Raw genomic sequence first — 21954 nt, 5'->3', positions numbered from 1 at the left:
ATTTTGTCCCGAAATAATAATTGATATCTGTCTTGTTTGCATTTCGTTTCTTTAAAACTCTGCACTCGCTACTTTCCTGTCAAGAATAGTATGCCATGCCGATAATGCACATGCCGTTCATGACCTGGAAGTTCTGGGTGCGCCGTGATAAAGAAAGGAAAAACGTGCAAGATAGTAGATGATGATTATTGTTCGAGTGCAAGATAAGCACAAAGGGGTGCATACTTTTTTTGGGGGGAGACAATTGCAAGTTGAGTTCGTGGCTATGACAGCAGCCCCTCGATATCAGTGGGTTCCGAGTACACCTGTATACTGAGATGTTGGTGCACTGTAAAATATGCATGGTCAAAATTAATGCACATGTCCCAGCTATGGCTCCTCCCACTGGTGTTGCTTTGGGATGTCAAATCGTCATTAATTAATACGCGACAGATAGTGTGTGATGATGCTAACTTTGCTACCCTCTTTGAAGACTTATCCATAGATTGTCCTTGATGGAAAACAAGAGGTCCGTAGGGATGTCACAGTGGCAGTGGCATTGTTCCTGAGTGCAAGGTTATGGGTTTGATCCCCAACCATGGCAGCCACATTCCGATGCAGGCAGCATGCTTTTACAAATGGCTGTCTGCGACAATTTGAGTTCTTATTGTGTTGGGTTGTTCGACCCTGTGAAACTACTCATTGTTGCTGTCCTCAACCGTGCATGTGCCCATGTGCGTTGTTACAGGTACGCAGTGTGGAATGTGCTGTTCGTGCTGGTGCGGCTGGCATCCATCACGCTGTCTGTGCTCACTTTCTGGTACGGCCTGGCCCAGCAAGAGAATGCTGCCCTGCCCATTGGCCTGGCTACAGGCAACTTCAACACCAAGCTCATCAGGTGATCAGAATGTCCTCCCCCCCTTTTTGCAATGAACCAATGCCTCGGGTGTTCCAAATTGACTCTTCCCATGGTGCATTCATGGTGTTAGCGCATTAATTTCTCAGTTGTACTGACCTTCATTGGATCTACTCGAAGCTCTTGCTTTTGTGTGCAAGCACGAGAATAATGTCAAACCGCACATGTTGAGTTAGGCAAACATTAGAGTGTCACTTTAGCAGGTCATACGCACAGCCAGCCGCATGTTACAGTGAACGCTCACTTGCCGGGAGTCCGCAATAGAAAGCAAGCATTTTATGGCATACAGCACTGCATTTATGCCCAAGGTTGTCACTTATGCCAGGGAGCACGGCAAGTGAACAGCATGCATATGCAACAAGTTCTTACGTTGGTGGATGAAGCAGTGCAGAAAGAGGAGCTCTCCACAACAAACAAATCGAAGAAGGCATTGTGTGGGAAAGCGTGCATGTTTGCAGAACTCGTAGGCAGCAAATTGGACCAAGCGGCCCGGTTGTGTGTAAGGGCCGCACCTCGTCAAAAATCACGAAAGAAGTAAGTTCGACCCTTGCATGGGTCTATACAGTATGTTCTTTTTCTCGGATCCCCCAACTGCACCCTCGCCCTATAATAGTGACTGTCTTATATTTCAATAAATGTGGTAATAATAAAATGATGTAGAATAACAAGCTGCACCTGGCAGTGGAACTTGTTGAAGTAAAACCTCGTTAAACCGTACCTGCTTAAACAAGAGTTTCATTTTAAAAGTAGTAAAGTCAAATCCCCGACTCAGCGGCTATTGAACATAATGTGTTTTGTATCCGCAAAAACCGTACCAGCTTATTGCATACGTATCGGTTAACACGTAGTGTTTCCACTTTTCGTCGCGCAAACACGGCTGTGCATCGTCTCCATTGGGTGGCCCGGCCCCAGCAGAACAAGCCTCGGAGATCAGAACGGCCTCCAAGCTCCCTATGCGTTCGCACGTGAAGCCACATCAATATCAACGTCATTTCAGCGCCGTGCCAGAGAGCGTTGTGGTGGTTGTGGCGTCGTGCGAACAAGGACTCATGTCATGCCTAAGCTCGGATAAAAGAGGTGCCAGGTGTTCAGCATAGAAGAAAAATTAGACATCGTTTGTGCTATTGAACGTGACACGAAGAAGTCGGTGCTGGTGCGCGACAGGCATCTACTGTTGACTACGGTGTGTGGCATTTTGAGTGCGGAGAAGTTGCTCGGCAGCGCTGCTGTGACCGCGAAGAGATGTCGGCTATGAGGTTCGACTTTTCGCCATCATTGCCTCTGTTGTTGCCCAAGTGTCGACTAGTGACAGTGATGAGGACGACACGGAAAGCGACAGCACGGGCGATTCAGACCCGGCAGCGCAGAAGCTGCGCATTAAGTCAGCCTCATAAACGCAATCGTTGCAACGAAATGCAATGATTGCGACTATCCTCCGCGCAGAGTGCATTGATGCAGTCGTAATACTTGGCTCCTTCATCAAGTACACATGAATAGTCAGCATCAGCATCGACAGTACTTTCCTTCGAGAAGTCAGCATGCTCAAAAAACCGCATGATCAAAGTGGGTTCCTTGCCGTTCTAGCAAAGGAGCTGTGGCCGCGAACTTGCAGTCAAGCTGCCAAACGTAATCTTCAAATGTTGCGACTGTGACCCAGGCTTTCTTGTTGTGCCAGTGGATAAGTGGATTTTCACTGTAAAAGCGATGCATGCATATTTCTGGCATGAAGTGAGCGCTACAAAACAGCTAAATAAACCAAGAAAGAAAAATAAACAGAAGCACAACAAATTTGGAAACATATTTTTGCAGTACAATTTTAGTTAACGCTTTTTCTAGGTAGAGGCAGAGAGTGTCTGTCCTCTGTAAATTGTGCTCCTATCAATGTGCTCCTATCCCTTCGCGGCAGCCATGTATTTTTAAAGCAGCGAGGCTTCCCACTCTTTCCAACTACAAGTAGCGGCAGCTTGTGTTTACCGCACATGTTCGCACCGAACAGAACGGTAATTCTTTCCTTGCCCTGCTTTCAACCCTTGACCGTGGTGTCCTTCGCTGCGATTGTTTTTGTGGGCAGCATCTTGTAAAAAAGGGCCGTCTCGTAAAGATTGTACACATTGTCTGCACAGCACTCGCTAAGCAACGGAACCAATGTGTGTTTCTCCCAGTCATCGACGACACTCTCGTTTGCGCTGCAGCTCTCACCACAGACGGCTACGGAGGTCAAATTATTACGCTCTTAAAGCAGCTGGGCCATCCATTGCTACACTTGAACTCTTCATGCCCAAGTTGTAGAGCTAAGTCGTTGGCCTTCTCCCGCAGTATCGTTTCATTGACGGTAAGGTGGGCTGCATTTGCTTTCTGCAGCCAGCGAAGTAAATCTGATTCCACATATTGGTACGTGGGAGCCTGTACTCGCGACCGCTTTGAAGAATATGTCTTGCGATAAGCCTCCAGTACCTTCAACTTGTTCTTCAATATTGTGGACAACGTTGAAAGGGGCATGCTGTGCCTTTCAGCCAACTCGGTCTTGGAACACGTGTTCTTCTTGGATGTGTTAAAGCCTTATACGTTGGCATCTTCGCTCACTGGCACTTCTGCACAGTTCAGAAAAAAAAAAAGAAACACCACACTAGCTGCAACACCTCTAACCACCGCACACAAAGAAACGACGCAGACCGGCGTTGTGCGCACACACGTCGTCACAGGCATGGAGGAAGAATGGGTGAACGGCAGCCAGTGGCAGTGGAACGGAACACGCGCTGACGCTGCGACCACTGCGACTGTGAAGCGCGTGCAGAGTGGGGGATGAGAGCTTGGACAAAAACTGGTATGCACGCTACGTTGCAGTGAAGCATGTCTTCTCCTCTGCAGCCACGGGTTTCTGTGGTGCGCGGGGCGCACTGTGGACTGATTCTTGTGCTAGCAGTACTACTGATCAGGCGCTTCGTCTATAAATAATTGGGATTGCTATGAGATGTCGCCTCGCGGCTCTGAATGGTTGTCGTTTTGTCGGGTTTGCAGTGAAATGTGGATCGGAAATTGCCACATAGCACCCCAAATCTTCCAATTAACCGGGTTGGCCTAGGCCGCCAGTTCTAATTATCCAGTCAAATTAACATTGGAAAATACGGGACCGCCGAAAACCTTCTAATTATCCTGGATTTGGAATTAACTGAGTTCGAATTAACGAGGTTTTATTGTATATAGGACTTTGCCTCAACCAACAGAGCAGTTTGAATTAATAGACTTCGAATTATTGGGATTTCACTGTAAAAGCAATGCGTGCATATTTCTGGCATGAAGTGAGCTCTACAAAACGGCTAAATAAACCAAGAAAGAAAAATAAACTGAAGCACAAGATATTCGGAAACATATTTTTACAGTACAGTTTTAGTGAACGCTTTTTCTCGGTAGAGGCAGAGAGTGTCTGTTCTCTGTAAATTGTGCTCCTATCAATGTGATGTGCTTATGAAACACAGTTGAAACCCCAATGTCACTATTGTATGCACTGTTTCAGGGTGAACTGCACGGTGGCCGTGTGCCTTCTTCAGGCGTGGATGATGTGGAACTTTGTGAACTTCCACCTGCAACTGCGGAGGGAACGTGCCGAGGCCCAGCAGAGCTCGGGCCCAGCTGCCAAGAAGAAGGCCGTCGGCCGCAAGGACCGCAAGGCTGCCAAGAAGGATGAATGTGAGCCCTTGCCTTCATTGTTGACTGCATTGTCTCATGGTTGCGAGTACTAGCGAAAACTTGACACGGAGATAACGTGCTAGACTTCAAAGTGATGTTAATGCAAAAAGTGCTTACGTGTATACCCTTCAGTGACAAATTATAGCACCGTAGTATTTGTTTATTTCAAGATACTGCAGCCTGAAAGGGCTATCGTGGGGAGTGGGGATACAAAGGTTACGAAGACGGAAACAAAGTACAGTGGAACCCCGATTATACAACTTTCTCGGGACCGCGAAAAAGCGTCGTAAAATGCGTCATCGTAAAATCCGAACATAAATTATGCCTGTAAAAATAGTACTTATTTCGCACGATGGGTTTACGAGAAACTTCAATGTAAACTACTAACATGCTCTGCAGGGCTTGGAAACCCAAATTACCAAAGAAAGTAAATGCGATAAGAATTAATGCTGCAGTACCGATACCAATCATGCTTTATTCAAACGAATCTTTATGGCACTCCACTGCCTACTGCTGCAATTCCTGCCAGCGGGCGCGAGCTTTAAAAAAAGTCGGTAAGTTTCTTTTGGACCTTGTTTGATCTGTGAACCAAGGGCTTTCGCTCGAGGTGGGCAAGGTCCAAAAGGAGGTCCTCCGTGGTGTCGTGTGAACAGATGAAGTTCCGGATGCCATCTGTGTGCCGTAACACCTCGGCGAACGTGGTAGGCATAGGCATGGCATCTGTGGCGTCTGCATCATCCTCGTCCAATGTCGCAGCTGTGTCGGCACTAGGCAAAGCCTCCTCGATGGCATCGTCCAGCATCACCTCGCTGCAGATCGCAACGTTGTCGTCAGCCTCCACGTACTTGGCGAAGGTCGTGGCGAGCTTTAAACCCTCGAAATCGTCGTCGGCGAAGCCTGCATCAGCCTCGAGCGGCATCGAAGTTGTTGCGTCCCCAGCAGAGAAGGCAGTCTCTCGCTTAAAGCCACAGTGCTAAAACGAGTTAGCGATAGTGCTTTGCGACACTGCGTTCCACGAACTGGCAATAAAATGCATGGTGTCGAGCACAGTGATCTTCTTTTCCGACTCGCTGTGCTCCATAGCTGCCAGCTGACACTTCACTAACCGCTTCCGATACCCTTGCTTGACGCACTTAATGATGCCGGCATCCAGCGGCTGCAGCCGGCTTGTGCAGTTGGGCGGAATAAAAACAACCTTTATGTTCCTCAGGCTGGACGTATCATGTGGATGGCACGGTGCATTGTCCACAAAAAGCAATATTTTCCTCGCCTTAGCACCCACTTGGTTATCCAGCTGCTGCTAAAAATTGCGGAAGCGCAATGACGTCATCCATGCCTTTCTGTTGAAGTTGTAGCTGCACGGCAGCCTCTCGGAACCGTCCTCATTAGCACAGAATAGTGCCGTCACACGCTCTTTACTATGCTTGCCACCATGACAGCTGTCAGCCTTAAACGCAAGGGTTTGCACGGTTTGCATATGGTAATAAATAGTACCACTCTCATCGGCATTGAAAATGTCGCAGGGCTTGTATGCAACAGTCATCTCCGGCAGTGACTCCATCCGCTAGTTCACTGTCGAAACGTCCACGGAAGTACTTTCTCCGCAAAAGCAGCTGTACACAATTCTGTTTCGTTCTTTAAAGCAATCCAGCCACCTGTTTGATGCCTGGAAGTCGTCGATGCCCAGACGCAATGCCACAAGGTCCGCCTTTTCTTTTATAATAGCGCCGTCAACATTGATCGCAGAGCTCCGTGCTTGATGCAGCCACTTGATGAGACCTTTTTCTGACTTCTCATGCTGTCCTTCTTTTGCCACTTTCCACTTGAGCCTAAACTTGTTGGCATTCTGCAATATCCTCGCTTTGTTTGCCAGGATCGTCTTAAGCGAAGATTCGGGTATCTTAAGGTCCCAGGCAATGCTGGATTTCATGGCTCCATGCTCTTTTCCGCTTCCTTGATAATATTCCGCTTATCGCCGAGCAACAGAACTGTTCGCTTTCGGGACATCGTGCATCGTGTTGCTCCACACAACTCAAAACCTCCGCTGAACGCTGGTCGCTAGGATTACGTCGAAGAACACGTGTGATAAAGCTAAGCCATTCCACGCTACCTTGTTGGCAATCTGCTGCTGGGAAACTGGAAGGAGAGAAATGCTTCCCCAACGCGACGAGGCGGTGCCGCCGAGAAGAAAGGGAGAAAGTGGTTCTGGAGAAGAAAAGACGCTATTTCAGCACAGCGGGCATCGCGAGCAGCTGCTGATGCGGGGGAGAGAAACACTTCCCCAATGTGAAGAGAGGCAACGCCACTGAGAAGAGAGGGAGAAAGTGATTGTCGAGAAGAAAAGGCGCTATTTCAGCACAGTGAGTGTCGTGGGCGGCTGCTGGTAGGGGAAAGAGAAACAAACGGTGAGAAGAGACAGGGAAGAAAGCTGCGCCGGAGCGAACCGGTCGAGCGGTGTCAAGCACTCTGCATGCGGAGAGACGGAGTGAGGGAAGACACCCATGGCAGTTTCTTTCGTCCACCATTCCGTCCTGCGCTTCACGACAGTCGTCATGTAAAGTGGATTAGGCGTAAAGTTGCATCAGATAACCGGAGTTTATAATGCATTGCTTCTATGGGGACTTCGTCAGGACTGTGCTAATCTGTCATAAAACCCAGGTCGTCGCATAACCGGGGACATATAACCGGGGTTCCACTGTACAATGCAAAATGAATGGTTAACAATATACAGTCGAACTCGCAAAGAAATGCCTATCAGTTTGATATAAGCCTGCTAAAGAATTGGATGTCATAAAAGCACATATCATTTATAAAATCACTTTATTGATGAAACAGCTTAGTTTTGCATGAAATAGTCCTGTATTTTCTCCTGCTTGGACAGTTTCGCTGCCTGCGACGCACGCACTTCTCCACATTGTCTAAGGTGTCGGAGTGCTGTCCCCTTTTCTTTTTAATCTTTCTATGATGCCGAAGGCGCAAGCATTGTGGTCTATCCCGATCTCAAGTTTTCACTCTACGCCGATGACATCACTCATTGGACGATTGGCGGCTCCGATGGAGAGATTCAAGACACTCTACAGACCGCAGCAGACGCCGTCGTGGCTCATGCCGGGGCTATGAATCTCACATGCTCCCCTCAAAAATCCGAGCTACTTCTTCTGCCATCCCACCGGGGGGTGGGGGGCAGAAAACATATGTCTAGTATACAGGTCATCCTAAACCACATCCCCGTTACTAGAGTGGACAGGCTCCGGGTGCTCGGTTTACACATTCAAAGCCACCGGTTCAACACATATACCCTACATACACTCCACACCACAGTCGATCACACCCTGCGCCTTCTAGGGCGAGTCTCCAATAAACATGGCGGACTAAAGGAGGCTGAACTTCTCTGCTTGATCCAGGCCTTCGTTATCAGTAAGATTACATGCGCAACACCATATCTAGTACATTTCCTTAATTCAGAATAAGATAAGATCGACACTCTTTTACGCAAAATATATAAATTCGCTCTGGGGTTCCCCATACTTACCTCCGCTGAAAGGCTAATGCTTACTGGAACTTTCAACACACTTACTGAAGTCACAGAAGCCTACCTACCATCCCAATATAGCAGACTTTCTAACACCGCAACAGGTCGACACATTCTACAAACTCTTTCTATCACTCCGGTACCCATCATCAAGACTAATTACACCATTCCACATCACATACACGAGAACCTCTGTATCCTCCCACTTCCTAAAAACAATGCACCCTGTGCACCACAAACAGCGCAGGAGGCAGCGAGCAAAGGCTCTTCAAAAACAATTCTCCACCTCAAAAGACGTGCTCTATGTTGATGCCGCCGAATATGGGAACAGAAATCATTACGCAATATCAGTCATTAACTCTCACGGCCAAGTCGCTGCGGCCGCCTCCATTCCTGACTCTTCCTCGGAGAAGGCGGAGGAAGCGGCCACAGCCCTGGCCCTCACAATCCCAAATTCATAAGTTATTGTTACCGACTCCAAAGCAGCCATACATAACTTCGGAGCGGGTAGGGTCTCTAAGCCAGCCCTTTCTCTCCTCTTGGCCCATCCTTTCCATCAAACTGTGGCTCTAATCTGGACTCCCGCGCATGCGGGCCTTGCCGGAAATGAGGCGGCTCATGCCCGAGCATTTACAGTCTGGGCTCAGGCATCACATGTGTCAGACCTCGCCACGGAGGAGGCGCCGTTTACAGTGCGAGATCGGCTTATTACTTACCACGACATCTGCACACACTACTGATTAGACCGCTTACCCTTTCCGCCACTCATGGGCAAATCCCCGCGTAGGGGTGAAGTTCTGTGGCGACAGCTGCAGACTCGCACCTTTCCGTCCCCTTACCTCTTCCACCGCATTCATCCCGCCATTTACCTTTCTCCCTCTTGTAAATTCTGTGTCTCTCCCAAAGCAGATTTAAACCACATCATGTGGGGGTGCCCTAAGCAACCCCTTGCCCCTTTCCTCAAGCAATTAATATCTAGTGAGGAGCAGTGGGAGGCTGCCTTGCGCAGTTCCAGGCCCGATCTTCAGGAGGCCATCCTGGGCTGAGAGGATAAAGGAGGCCTACTTCAAGTAGTTCCTCCCCCCACCCTCTATTCCATTGCCCCCTTCCCTTTAAAGAGGGATAAATAAAGTTTTTCATAATCATCATCGGAGCAGCGGAGGCTGCAACCTTCCACATTCGTGCAGAAGCACCGGACTAGTCCGAATGCACCAATCACCTCAGAGGACGTGGGCAAAGGACCGTCGTTGCTTTCCTTATTGTGCCTATTTTCAATTGTGCTCGGTACGATGTTGGCAATGTAGTCTTCCTTTCCGGGCTGTCCCGTGGTCGCGACACCATCATCTGTACTCACAAACTCATCGACCGTCAATTCGTCAACGGCTTCCGGAAATTCTGACAGCTCGGTCCAAACTTCGGCAACAACTGCAGCGGCTTCATTGCACTCATCAGAAATTATAGTCATCACCGAGCATGCGGAAGCCGGCACGTCTGAAGCAATTTCGGATGAACCACTTGTACACGGCCGTGCGTACGCATCGGGCGCCACGGGCACCGGGTTGGAGTTTGTCTGCTTTAGCCCTAATCTCCCCCTTATTCTTCAAGATCGTGCTGAGAGTGCTCCTCGGAATCTTGCACGCTGCAGGGACATCTGACTTCTCACTTCGTTTGACCCGATTTATGATTTCGAGCATCACGACGAAAGCGAATTCTGCCACTTCATCACGGCAACAGTGTGGGAGAAGGCCCACAAGGCGCAAACACAATGAACCAGAAACGCATCGAGACAATTCGCACTTGCACCATCTCGCATGACGAGAGCACAAGAGCCTCTGATTGGCTGTCTGAGCAAGCGCTGTGGGCAGGCCAGGATCATTTCTCGCAGGGGGGTGTTGATGGCTCGCGTGACGCAGTGCGGTCACGGTAGGAAGAGCGGTTTGATGGAGCTGCGCCGCCGAGTTTCCCAGCCACCACGAGGGAAAGCCAGCTTCTGAGGGCATTTTGCCGCCACTTGACGTTCAATATATCGGGAGTCACTGCTATTTTTGTTCGATGTAAGCGTAACTTTTGCTATATATACTTACTGTAACTATACCATGTTCAGAAGTTGTTCGATGTAAAAAATAATTTGATGTAAACGGGTTTGAAAAAGTCTGATTCAACTGTATACCATATATACATTACAACCTCATTGACATGTTCCAGCTACGTACGTTTTCCTGGCGCCAACGTTCGCAGTCGAGAACACAAAAAATGACTCAATAGGGTTACGCTCAATTTTTACTGTTTCATACAATCCCGGTAACGTTCAGTATGCTGCCAAACTGCGATCGTATGGTACGTTTCCCGACCGCTAGATCCCATGTGAACAAAAAAATGTGCAAGGCGCGCACGATCAAAAGCAGTTTAAAGCTGCCCACCGTGGCAGCTTCACTGCAATACTCGCCTGCCCGTCTCATGAAAATGCTGACGCACACTCAGTTTCTCATTTCGGTACCAGCAAATCTTCTCTGGGGTCCTCGTACGCGGCATTCACAAATATCACCGCCAATCCTGTTGCGATAAGCATCTTCACCTGTCTGTTTCACAGTGTGTGGTGCCATAAGAAGCGTGTAGCACAAGCTTAGGCAATAACCGAAACATGCCGTCATTCCCTGTTGCACACTGCACGGGCGCTAGATCCCATGCGAACAAGAAAAGACGCGAGGCGTGCGCAATCGAGAACAGTATATAGCCGCCTGTCTCGCGTGAAAACGAAGGCGAGCACAGTTTCTTATTCCAGTACCAGCAAATCTCTGCCGAGGTTATCGCACACCGCATTCACCACCAAAGCTATTGCGATAAGCATCTTCACCTATCTGTTTTACAGCACCTAGTGCCGTTGGTAGCATACTGCATGCTTTTTGTTGGCGATAATACAAACGCGCCACCGTTCACTGCTGCAGGCGGCATGATGTGGGCATCACATTGTGCTTTGGCGGCATCCGATGTTGCCCACAAGCTGGATGTTGTTTCGATTTCCCGTCACCCTCTTAAAACACCACGCCATAAGAAAAGGACAAAACGTGTCTTGGGCCGCTGGAGCACCACCAGCTTGACGCGTGTCGGCGTCTTGTGTCGCAACGATCAGCGCGATGCTTCACATTACATACATGCCAACAAGTTGACTCTGTCAAATTTTTTTAGTTACTTCAGATCATACATCTTCCCTGCTAGTACGTATTTTCTCACATTTTTTTCGAAAACGTGTGAACGAGCTTCTACTGTATTCAACTCATGATATGGTCTGGTGAATGTCAGTCTAGCAGGTGCAGTGTAGTTGCTGAGGAAATCATGGACAGGTAATCAGAGCACAAAAAAAAAAAAAAAGCCCAGTGCTGTTGATAAATGTGTCCACGGTTAACTCTATGCTGAGGCAATGTGGACTCTGTAGAGAGAAAGTCAAGGTGTTATGGTGGTGCTTTGCATACAGTCTATTGAGAATTGAAGTAATTGATTCTCAATTTACTGTGGGATGTGTCATGTCGAATTTTTTCATACAAGTGGTTGTGTGCAGCAATAGTCTGCACGCTGAAGGGAAATCGGGCCATGCACAGTGTACGGGGGTTTTGATTTACCTGTCGTTTAGTGTCTTGTCTCCGCAACAGAAAGGGCAAAAGCGAGTTGCATACATAAAAGTGTACACGGTGGCTGAAGGGGATATCGTCATGTTTGTGTTGGGCCGACCGAGCCTTGTGTCAGTGAGTGTCTGTGACAAGAAGGTGCAAGAAAATACAGATTGGCACCTAGCAACGCGCTGCTGTGATTGCGAGCATTGAGGAAGCTGCATCATCCCATGCAAAGACTGGAGCCATTCTCTTCATCCTCTTCTGCTTTTCGTTACCCTGGTATCCACTTTACACTAACATCTTTCCACTCAGAAGGGAGAAGGAGCATGGTTGGCACTCACTGGAAATGGCATGAATAGTAGAACAGCAAGTTTGCACGAATATTGATGTTTCCAGACATGAGTTTCAAGGTGGCTCATTCGATCCCAGAAGCCTACCAGTGCATGCACCTAGGTCTGACGATGTCGTAAAAATCTAGTGCAAAAGAAGTAGTGTTGGAGGTCAGAGATGTGTTCTGAAAAGATTTGACGATTTTCCATCTGTCAAGGCCCTTTTAGGCTTTCTAGGCAGTCTGTGACCAGGCCTAGGCCCTGCACAATCTGGTAAGGTCCATGAAATTGAGGGGATAGCCTTGTAGCCAGATTAGTGGAGCGAACTGTTTGCAGACGAAGTCTTTGGGTTGGTAGGAGAGTCTCTATGTACCTTCACTGCCTCGTATTGGCTGGTTCTGGGTACGGACACTTATAAGCATTGCTGGAATTTGAGCCTGCATCGTGCGATCGTTTCTGGAGTGTCCGTGGCATGGTTCTCTGACGGCTCGAGAGGAGAATGAAAGGATGAAAATGGTGCACGCCTGTGGACAAGTGAGAAAGGTGTCATCCACGTTGTCTCTTGTTTGGCAGTGTTTATAGCGAAAATGGCATCGGCTACAAAGCAGTTCCAGTTAGTGTGCAACCAGTTGACATATGACACCCCAATATCCATTGAGCATATGGTTGACCTGCTTGAACGGCCCACTGCTCCATGAGTGGTTCACCTACGTGTAGTTGTGTGCTTGATGGCGAAAGAGACCATAGTGCTTGTTCGATGCGAAGGAGCTGCCACAATCTCTTAGCACCCAGCGAATGCCAGCTGATGCTTCAGAAATGCAAGCACATTCATAATATTAAGATGCAGCATAGTTCTTTCTTTGTTTTATTTTTTGAAGGCCATGTCTTGCCATTTATGTGAAGATTGCACTTGTGTCATGTGCGCGTCCTCCCCCACCATTGTTTTTTTTCTTTTTTGGCTCAGTAGCACATTTCACTTCAATCTCATTGAAAAATTTAAATGATGCTAAGGCATTTTTTAAATTTAATGAATGAATGAATTGCTTTCTTTACAAAAATTATTTTAGGAATGCACTTCCGTGTGTATAATAATAGGCCACAATATGGAAATATAAATTGGTGTGGGTCGAGTACACAGCCGAGCCTTTCGACAGCTGTTGTTCGACAACCATTGCATTGCAAATTTATAAGCCTTTGCGCTCATATTAAAAAAGTACTAATCAGAAAAATAATCTAAAAAGTTAATGAAAATAAGTGCTAAAAATAATCAAGTTGTTCAATTGAAAAATGTCATTGCTTGTTGCTTTCTTCATTTCCTTTTGCTTGCTTCTACTATTATTATAGTAGAACTTTAACTGTTTGTCAATTGAGGATGTCTGGAACTTGACAGGTATGGATATGACTGGGACATGAAAATCGGAGCCATACACACTACAGGGCATGTGCCAAAGTTGGAGGCATCGTTAAAGCAGCACAGCTGTTGGAGCGCAAAATTGTGCAGCTACGCTGAATTTTCTGAGCCTTCACTGCTGCTGTCACTAAAAAAAAAAGAGAGAAAAGAAAAAAAAAAACCTTATCATTGGGCAGGCAGGCCAGCCATTCAATTTAGGGAAATGCAAAAGGCATTGGAGGACAGCCGATTTCGACAATAGCATCCATCGAAGTTTCATTTTCTTTAGAGAGACCACAAAGTGGCAAAGATTGGCAACTCTTACCCATAGTAAAATAGCAGTCTTCAATTTCTACAGTGCAGGGTGTTGCTTGTAGAAGACTTCTATGATGTTTGGCAGTGTGTCAAAAAGCTCTTGATGAAATTTATTTTTATGGAATGATAGCAGAATACGATTAAAATATCATATTTGTCAGGAGACTTGAAAGTAAGGTGGAGTAGGAACATATTGAATAATGTTCATGCTTTAGACTCAATTTGCCATATGTGACACGACATATGTCTTTCTTGTCTGTTCTAGAATTGATAGCAGCGTGATTGCACCTTTGTGGCACCACATTCTGCTGCTTGCAAATACCGTTAAACCTTGTTCATTCGCGTTTCACTGGACTGGAAAAAGATATCTGAACTAACCGAACCTCGATTTATCGAGTATCTCAAGCAAACGATAAACAAATCATCGTGCTTTTATTCACTGAAGAAATCTGTGACATTCATTTCTATTTTGTTAAAAGTCGGTGCAGAAGGCGACATTATTTTTATCTAGGGAGTGATAAGCACTCGCAGTGGAAACTGCCTCAGATCTTCCTTTGCAGCGTGGTAACAGCGCAATAGCTATCTTCATCCGACTTGTCGGACATTTCAGCACCTACATCCCAAATATTTTTTTCCAGTGACCTGGTTGACAACAGATCGTCTGTAGTGGTGTATCCAGCAGGTTTGATGCACTTGACTTGCACTGAATTACAAAAGAAAAAAGAAGGAAGAAAAAAAAAGACGCACTGTAATCATTGCAAATAAATCGATGCTTGCCGTCGATGTGATCAGGGATGGTGTGACAATGCAGTTAAAGATGCACCCGGCCAATGCAGTGTCGTTACAGGATAAGTAACCAGCTTGTGCCCGGCAGCAATTGTTACGTGGAAATAGAAGCTATTTACGCAGTATATTTACGAGTATCACAAACACTGGTCAAGATGGAAGCCAGTCCGCATAAACACAAAGCATGTTGTCATCTTCATCCAGTCTTAATAAGGGTCACGTAACACAGTCCCCCCCCCCCCCCCCCCCCCCCCGGTAGCAGAGGCACCGTCTATCTGCAGCAGAGGAAAGGTAGTAAACCTTGAGCCAGGAAACGGGGCCAACATCACGGGACAACAGTTCAAAAGACGTAGCGGGACTTGGGTTCGATTTCCTGTGTGACATCAGTAACTTATCGTAGCCCGTGTATCAAGACAGCAGCTTTTCAGAAAGCCCCAGGTGATGGGATGAGGACCAACATAAAAGCCGAGAGATGTCCCTGCCATTGCCAGATGATTCCTGCTGATGATTATAACGCCAGTGTAGCTTCGATTTGTTTGGACACTGGTGGTCACTTTGCTTCCTTGCAGCACTTGGTGCTTAAGAGCCTTGTAACCCAAATTGGTTAGTGTGTGGCCAAATATGTCCGAATTAACTACAGTTTGATGCCATTAAGTAATGCATATTCTTGCCAGGACTACAGTGCAAGTCAAATTTATCAGAATTAACGAGGGTCGAATTAACAAGATTTTACTGTAGCAGTGGTTGAAGCTGTCTTTTCTTTATGGAAGCATGGAATGATAAACAACACTTGCTGCTGCTGAGGCTGGGCTTGTTGGCTGCAACCAGCAGTGCGAATCAAGACAAGGCATGTAGAAAGATTATGAACGGCTGAGGCACGTGCAGGTTACGCAGTAAGGCAATGGCAAGTTTATGTTTAGTGTGTGAATGCATGCATGCTTTCTGTTTCTTCGCTAGACTAGGTCACATTTTAATGGTGTTTGCATACGCACATACTGTTCCGGCAACTTTTGCTTTTGCACATTCGCTTGCCACAATCTCTATGCGAGGGAAGGAACAATGCAGGTTTTCATTTCTTTATTTCATCTTTCTTTTAGAATTGTATAGATTGCATGAGTATGCACATCGAGCCCGTAATAGTCATTGGCACATTTTTGGCTCAAATGCATAAACACAACGTCTGAACTAGGCAGTGCAATAAGTATGTTTTCTTTTACTGCAACCATCCCAACTGTCAGTATGTCTAATGCTGCTGCTCAACTTACACAGCAGGTTTGGGCAAATTGGCTGCTACTGTTACATGTCAATTGCATTATCTTTCTTTGGTTTCGTTACAGAACAATTGTCCAAATTGTCTAGAATTCTCGAAACGCAGTTGATGTTACGGAGGTAAGCTACATGGTTTTTCGTCTGCACAGCAAAACTCTGGTCTCGTCTCGTCTCTCGTGTGTGGCACTTTTCTTTGCACTAGTGCACCCTAATTCATCGTCTGCTCTGCTGCTACTAACTCTGACCGGGTGGCCAGTTTCACGGGGCAGGCTTGTGGTGGCAGCCTACTGGGCTCACTTGTACTGTAGGCTTCGATGCATGTGGCTCTGGTTATTGCGGATGAATGCATCTGATCGTGCGACGACTGGCGTCATTATTAAACTTATGAGCTTCCCCGCTAGCCGCTTTGTGTTCAGGCCTCGCACGAGTGCTGCACTTTGTGCTCTTCAGCACCTAGCTATACGCAAAAATAAAGCCACAAGTTCAATTAGTTTGATATGTTTATTTGTTTATTTGAATACGTTCATGGCCTATAGGCCGTTACAGAGGGGAGTGGTAACAATAAATACCAGAAAAACACAATGTATTTTTCACAACACAACACAGCGTATTTTCAAAGCCTCTGGGAAGCACCACTGACTTTTTTGACAATGTTTGTTACAGTGTGGTGCGCTTGTAGTTTGTGGCTCATTACAATACTGAATAACTGACTACTCAACAGAACCTCATCAACCCAGACATAGACAGGAGCGAGAAGGCTGTGGAAATGGGACATCCCCTTTTTTTTGTATGGTTCTCATAGACAGTCATTGCGAATTAGTGAATTTTGCATCATACTTCTCAATGCAGTGTGACTTGCTTTCAGTGCCATATGAACATTGGCCCTCTATCCAACAAGTAAAAGAAGGAAAGAGGTCATACGAACGTCGTAGAATGCCATTTATTCACCAGTTCAAAGCTGACATGCTTGTATCTTTTGGCAGACGATATCGGTACTGTGTCCTCCGACCTCTGAAGCCCCTGGGCCACCTTCTTTGTGTGGCATAATCATTCCTGCACGGACTTTGTGCAGCAGGCCTGGTTACCCAGTCTGTTTGTTTTTTTTCCTTTGTGTTCATTGTGCTCGGATAAGCGTGCAGTTGTAGATCAAGATTTTAGTGGACGTCAATGAACCACAGGTAGTAAAATTTTAATCCAGAGCTTTGAACATGTGTCTTGCTTTGGAATACCTGGCTGTCAGTAAACCCATTAATTTTGGAGGAGTGGCTCAATGTCTTAATGAGCATTCCTGCTTATGTTCATTGTTGAAGCAGAACCGTTGGGAAACTTTTTCATCATCACTTTTATAGGACAGGTAGTTTACATCTTAATAGGGCAACATATATATTGGCATAAGCCAGTCTGCATAGGTATGTACATGTACTTCAAGGTAACAGTTTAAAGTGCATGAAAGTTCTTGAATATTTAAAAGTGATACTTGAAAACAACTCTTTAAGGGGGTGGGTAGGTGGGGGACATTTAAAGGGTACAGCTGATGGTTCATCGTTTGGCATCACAGATGAGTGCTAGTGAACATTGCTAGTGCTGACTATGTCCACTGTGATAGTGTTTACTGCACGTGACAGGTGCTGTTAAACTGGATCAGCCCATTCTGTGGACTGCATGCCCACGCTTGTCACTGCATACGTCCCATTTTCTGTGGTGACTTCCTTGAGGCAGTACTTGCAAGTGCGTTCAACGCAGTGGCCTTGTGCGAACTCGTGAAGTGCACTGTAGTTTTGCTTCCAACGGTGTTTGGTTAGTTCTCAGTCAGCCCTCTTTGAAGAAATTCTTGAGGTTCTGGTGTGGTATGAAAGGCCAGTATCATTTTCAACGTGCAACTAGCACACAAGGGCACACTATCTTGTGTGCAATGCTTGAGTGTATTGGATGCGGGGAAGTCCAGAATCGTGAAGCCCGTTGTGACATTTGCAAGCGGTGCATGGTGGACATGCTGCACACTTGGAAGAATAGGGAAGTTGTGTTGCTAGCTAGGATGCCTGGGCTGTAAGAGTTGAGGTGGCTAATGACGCGAGGTAAATTGCTTTCGCTAGAATAGCAGCTTGGGCTTGTTGGTTTTCCATCCTGGTGTTAACAGCGCAATACGTAGATGGGGACACGAGACGAGAAGCTGAAACCACGAACGCTGACTTTCAACAATGTTTTGTTGTGTTGTGAAAACGTGTTGAAACGTTGAGAGTCAGCGCACGTGGTGTCGGCTTCTTGTCTTGTGTCCCCGTCCCGTCTACATTTTGCACTGTTGACACCAGAAGGTAAATGACGACGTCCAAGAGCACGAGGAAGACACCAAGGAGGAAAGGCACTGAGCTGACCCTCAGCATTGGCTTGGAACACTTGGCATACTGCAAGCGTGTTTACAATGTGGCAGTGTTTTCTCTTCACACAGCTCATTTAGAAATGCGTGTGGAGAAGCACCTTGCACCCAGAAAAGGCGGCTGTTGGTCTGTATGTGTTTGAGAGGTGACCTTGCTCAGGGCATGACTGTCAATGCCACAATATTCGTACTCGCAAAGTGCCTCCAGCTGCCTAACGCCCCAGTCAGATGGGCACATTTAGTGACTTCTGAGTGAGTGTCACTCTGGCAGCATGCTGCTTCATGGGAAAGGAAAGTGTAATTTTTAATTGATGGGAGTGTCAATGGGTAAATCAGCCGGCATGTTACTTGTTACCTTTGGTAATATTTGCTAAATAACAACACGAACGATCATCATGAGCCACAACACAACAGGCATTGCACTCAAAGCCCAAGTGACACACTGTGCATTTTGAAGTGAAGTCCTGAAAGGGGTGAAGTTTCAGCAGTGTTCAATGCATTTTGGCACAGAGACACATGACATTTGAAATTAGGGGGGGTGGGGGGGGTGGATTGGTTTCAGAATTAGCCCTGACAATGCATTGAAATTTTTTTAGTTTTTGAAGCACTGCTATCGAGGCTACACACTTCAATGCGGCGAAGTAAGTTAAACTAACGCTCTTGCCAGCAGTAGCATTCTGCGGCGAGTGTCGCTGAACCTTTGTATGTGGCAGCCTGCAAGTGGTGCTAACGGAGAAGTGGACTTGCTCAATGTGACACTCCATTCACCTGTCTGACGTGCATGTAACAAGCCTTCCTGTACTCGCGTGGCAGCTCAGCATGTCGTCAGACTGGTATGCTAGTTTTCTTCACTGAGTATATATTACGCAGATCAGACACATTGCGATGCGACATGTGTTTCATAGCTGAGGAAAAAAGATCAGTAATTTGGCGGAAGTCTTTCTACGCCGGTCTCATTCGTGCTTGCATTGTTTTGCAGCCACCAAGCGAGCTGCGGATGAGGACGTTAACGAGCTTCCCGAGGTGGACCAGAACGCTAAGAAGGAGCTTCGTTCTCGCCACCTTGCCAGTCCGAAAGCCAAGAGGAGCTAATCTCTGCCCCCTTAATTAATGTTTTTTTTTTTCTCTCTCTCTCTCTCTGTCCATTACTCTCAAGGTCTTTTATCTTTTGTTGTTTCTTTTCATCCTGCCTTCTCACATCGGAACGTCTCTTCAATGGGACCTTTAGAACTGACTGCAAAAGCTGTCCCTTTCAGCTGTTCAGCACTTTCAAGATACCATGAAGACTTGCTGTTTGTGCATTCAATCCATTTCAAAACCAAGGGACACGTGATCTGCCTCTGTGCGGGAAATTCCCAGTGAACTGTACCACTGTGTGATCGTGAAACTCAAATCATAGCTAGAAAGTGCTCAGGCTTTCTGACTTATAGCAGCCACATTATAAATCTGGGTTTGAAATTATATGAATGCCTCTTAATTGCAGCAAAACTGTACTCACAAATTTAAAAGGGCTGGACTATGGTGGCAGGAGCTGGACTAGTAATTCTTTCTCTTTCCTCAAAGTAACTCTTCCCAATGTCTGGTTATACAGAAGCCAGCCAATATGGAAGTTGGGGCATAGTCGTAAGCTGCAAAGAAAATGAAGCCACAAACAGAGCAGGCAAAGTTCTTGCAAATGAATATGTGTGTTCTGTGTGAGCATAGGCAAGGCAGGTGTTTTGAGAGTGGTGAACAGTGAGGCTGGCTTCGAGCTTGACTGTTCTTGACACATTCTTACTTTAGTGTCTGATGCTTGCCCTGGTATAACGCCTGCTCATCTGCTTGCAATCTGGGATCATTATATGTAATTGGTGGTCAATATAGAAAGGGTATATGGTCTGATGTACAGCACCTCTGGAAGCCATCAAGCCAAGCACATTTGTGAGGAATATAGTGAGGGAGTATCTTGAACAAGGGTTACTGCCTTCGACCACTTTGCATTGCAGTGCCTTACAAAATTTGGCAAAAGAATACTGTGTACAAGCAAGACATTGCACTACTTGCATCTTAGCACAAAAATCCGCAGTGACAAACAACTGTCGCACACATCGCAAAGTGAACAAAGGCAGACAAAAGGAAAGTGGTTGCACCAAAGTACCTCGTATTTCTACCATTATTGTCCTTAAATAAGCTCTTGAACAACTGAACTGGAAGAGTATTTCTGGTCGTTGAACTGGAAGAGGTGACAGCGAAGAAGCACATGCTTAAGGCTCTTGCGGTGCTTTCATATGTTGCGTTCTGCTTTGCAATTTTGTTGTTTGGTGTGCTCAGTACTGACTTTGAGTGTGTTTGATGCTTCTGCACTGTGCCTCCCTGGTGAATGACTCGACGAAGAGGATGTACAGTTCCTTATTCACTTGAACACACTTCTAGCAGACGTGCCTTTCTGCTCACATGCAGTGGTCACCCTTGAACTGTGCTTGAACAAGGAAGGTTCCATGGTATCTGCAAATTGAAGGGACTGCTCGTTTACTTCTGTCTGTTCAGCTCTCCTGTTCTCTTTTCTTTTTCACTGTTCCTTCCTTCCTGTTTTTTTTTTCTTTTTTTCATTTTGAGAGGACCATTTGCTGCATTGACTCAAGTGCTTAGTTCACTAATTTCTTGTGCAATATATTACCGCCACCAACAGGACCACTGTGTCATTTCTGGTAAATACCATTTACCATGTTCTTATTTTCTTTCTTTCTATTGACTGTATTCTTTCTCTACTTCCTTTCCCACTCCATTTTTTTTCTCCTCTTGCAAAGCCTGGTGATCTACTGTACTCCATTTCATATGTAGCCGGCAATGTTGTGAATGCTAGAGAGACTTATATGCTTGGCCTACCTAAAAGTAGTGCGCCCGATATGTAGGTGTATGTTGTGTCATCCAATGTCATATCAAGACTGACGTTTGTCCAAAAAAATAGGCCTAAGTATTATGTGGGAGGCTTTCACAAATGTGAACCTATTTACCACCAGATGAGTGGAGCGATATGTTTATGCGACGAGCGGCCACAGCGTACTGATGACATGAACGCCCCAAAACACAGTATGTTGCATATTGGAAGCACGAACATGCACAAATAATATGCGATTTGATGTAACCTCATGTCGACAAATTCTAATTCTAATATATGAAGTAATTATTCCACAGGAAGGGTCAGCAGACCAATAACAACTGCACTATAAAACTGTGCAGAGTGAGGTTTCATTGACATGCACTGCATGCGTAGCTTCAGCAGCATTGCCTGCTAAGTATGAAACGGGAAGTACGCTGGGCCACCCATTCACCTTGTAATTCTGTCTGCTCGAAGCATAGATACCACCCACATGCTCGTCTGAGTGAGATTTACAAATCAATCTTTGCTTTGTAATAAAATGCCTTTTTTTTTTTCAGAAGTGTTTCTGGCTCTTTTGTCTTGCCTTCTGCTCACATGCTACGAGTCATTTGAGACACAAAAGTCAAAGTTGTTTCCAGAAGGCACCATGTATAAAGTTCATTTTCCTGAAGTCTTTGGTGGTCACATGTACTGCTGAAGCACCTTTGGCATTGATGGCTGTTTGAAAACCCAGAAAGAATGCAGACTTTTCACTCACCATTATTGGCGCAGCCAGGTGGAGGGATTTGTGGGTTTGAACCCTCCCATAAATTTTCTGACCCCCCCCCACCCTTTTCCCACGGAACAGAAAGTTTCAGGAGGTGGGCTCCGAAAGACTTATGAGGATGAAAGGGAAAGCTTGAAAGTGAA

The 21954-nt window shown here is 46.3% G+C and overlaps 1 protein-coding gene across 3 annotated transcripts in view; it reads left to right on the top strand.

Moving 5' to 3' along the window:
* Positions 1-21599, top strand: part of TRAM (translocating chain-associated membrane protein 1) — a 39796-nt gene extending 18197 nt beyond the window's left edge. For 2 of the 3 annotated variants that reach the window (XM_075690712.1, XM_075690714.1), the window contains exons 9-11: positions 728-877; positions 4410-4582; positions 19165-21599. In XM_075690712.1, the coding sequence (XP_075546827.1) occupies positions 728-877; positions 4410-4582; positions 19165-19277 (436 nt within the window). In that variant the 3' untranslated portion in view covers positions 19278-21599. Of the gene's footprint in view, positions 1-727; positions 878-4409; positions 4583-15879; positions 15932-19164 lie in introns of all 3 variants that reach the window. The other variant, XR_012827520.1, reaches the window with a different exon arrangement.
* The last annotated feature ends 355 nt before the right edge of the window (positions 21600-21954 follow it).

This window comes from Dermacentor variabilis, chromosome 4 (assembly GCF_050947875.1).
Source record: "Dermacentor variabilis isolate Ectoservices chromosome 4, ASM5094787v1, whole genome shotgun sequence".
NCBI lineage: Eukaryota > Metazoa > Arthropoda > Arachnida > Ixodida > Ixodidae > Dermacentor > Dermacentor variabilis.
This window is presented reverse-complemented; position numbering and strand designations above follow the sequence as displayed.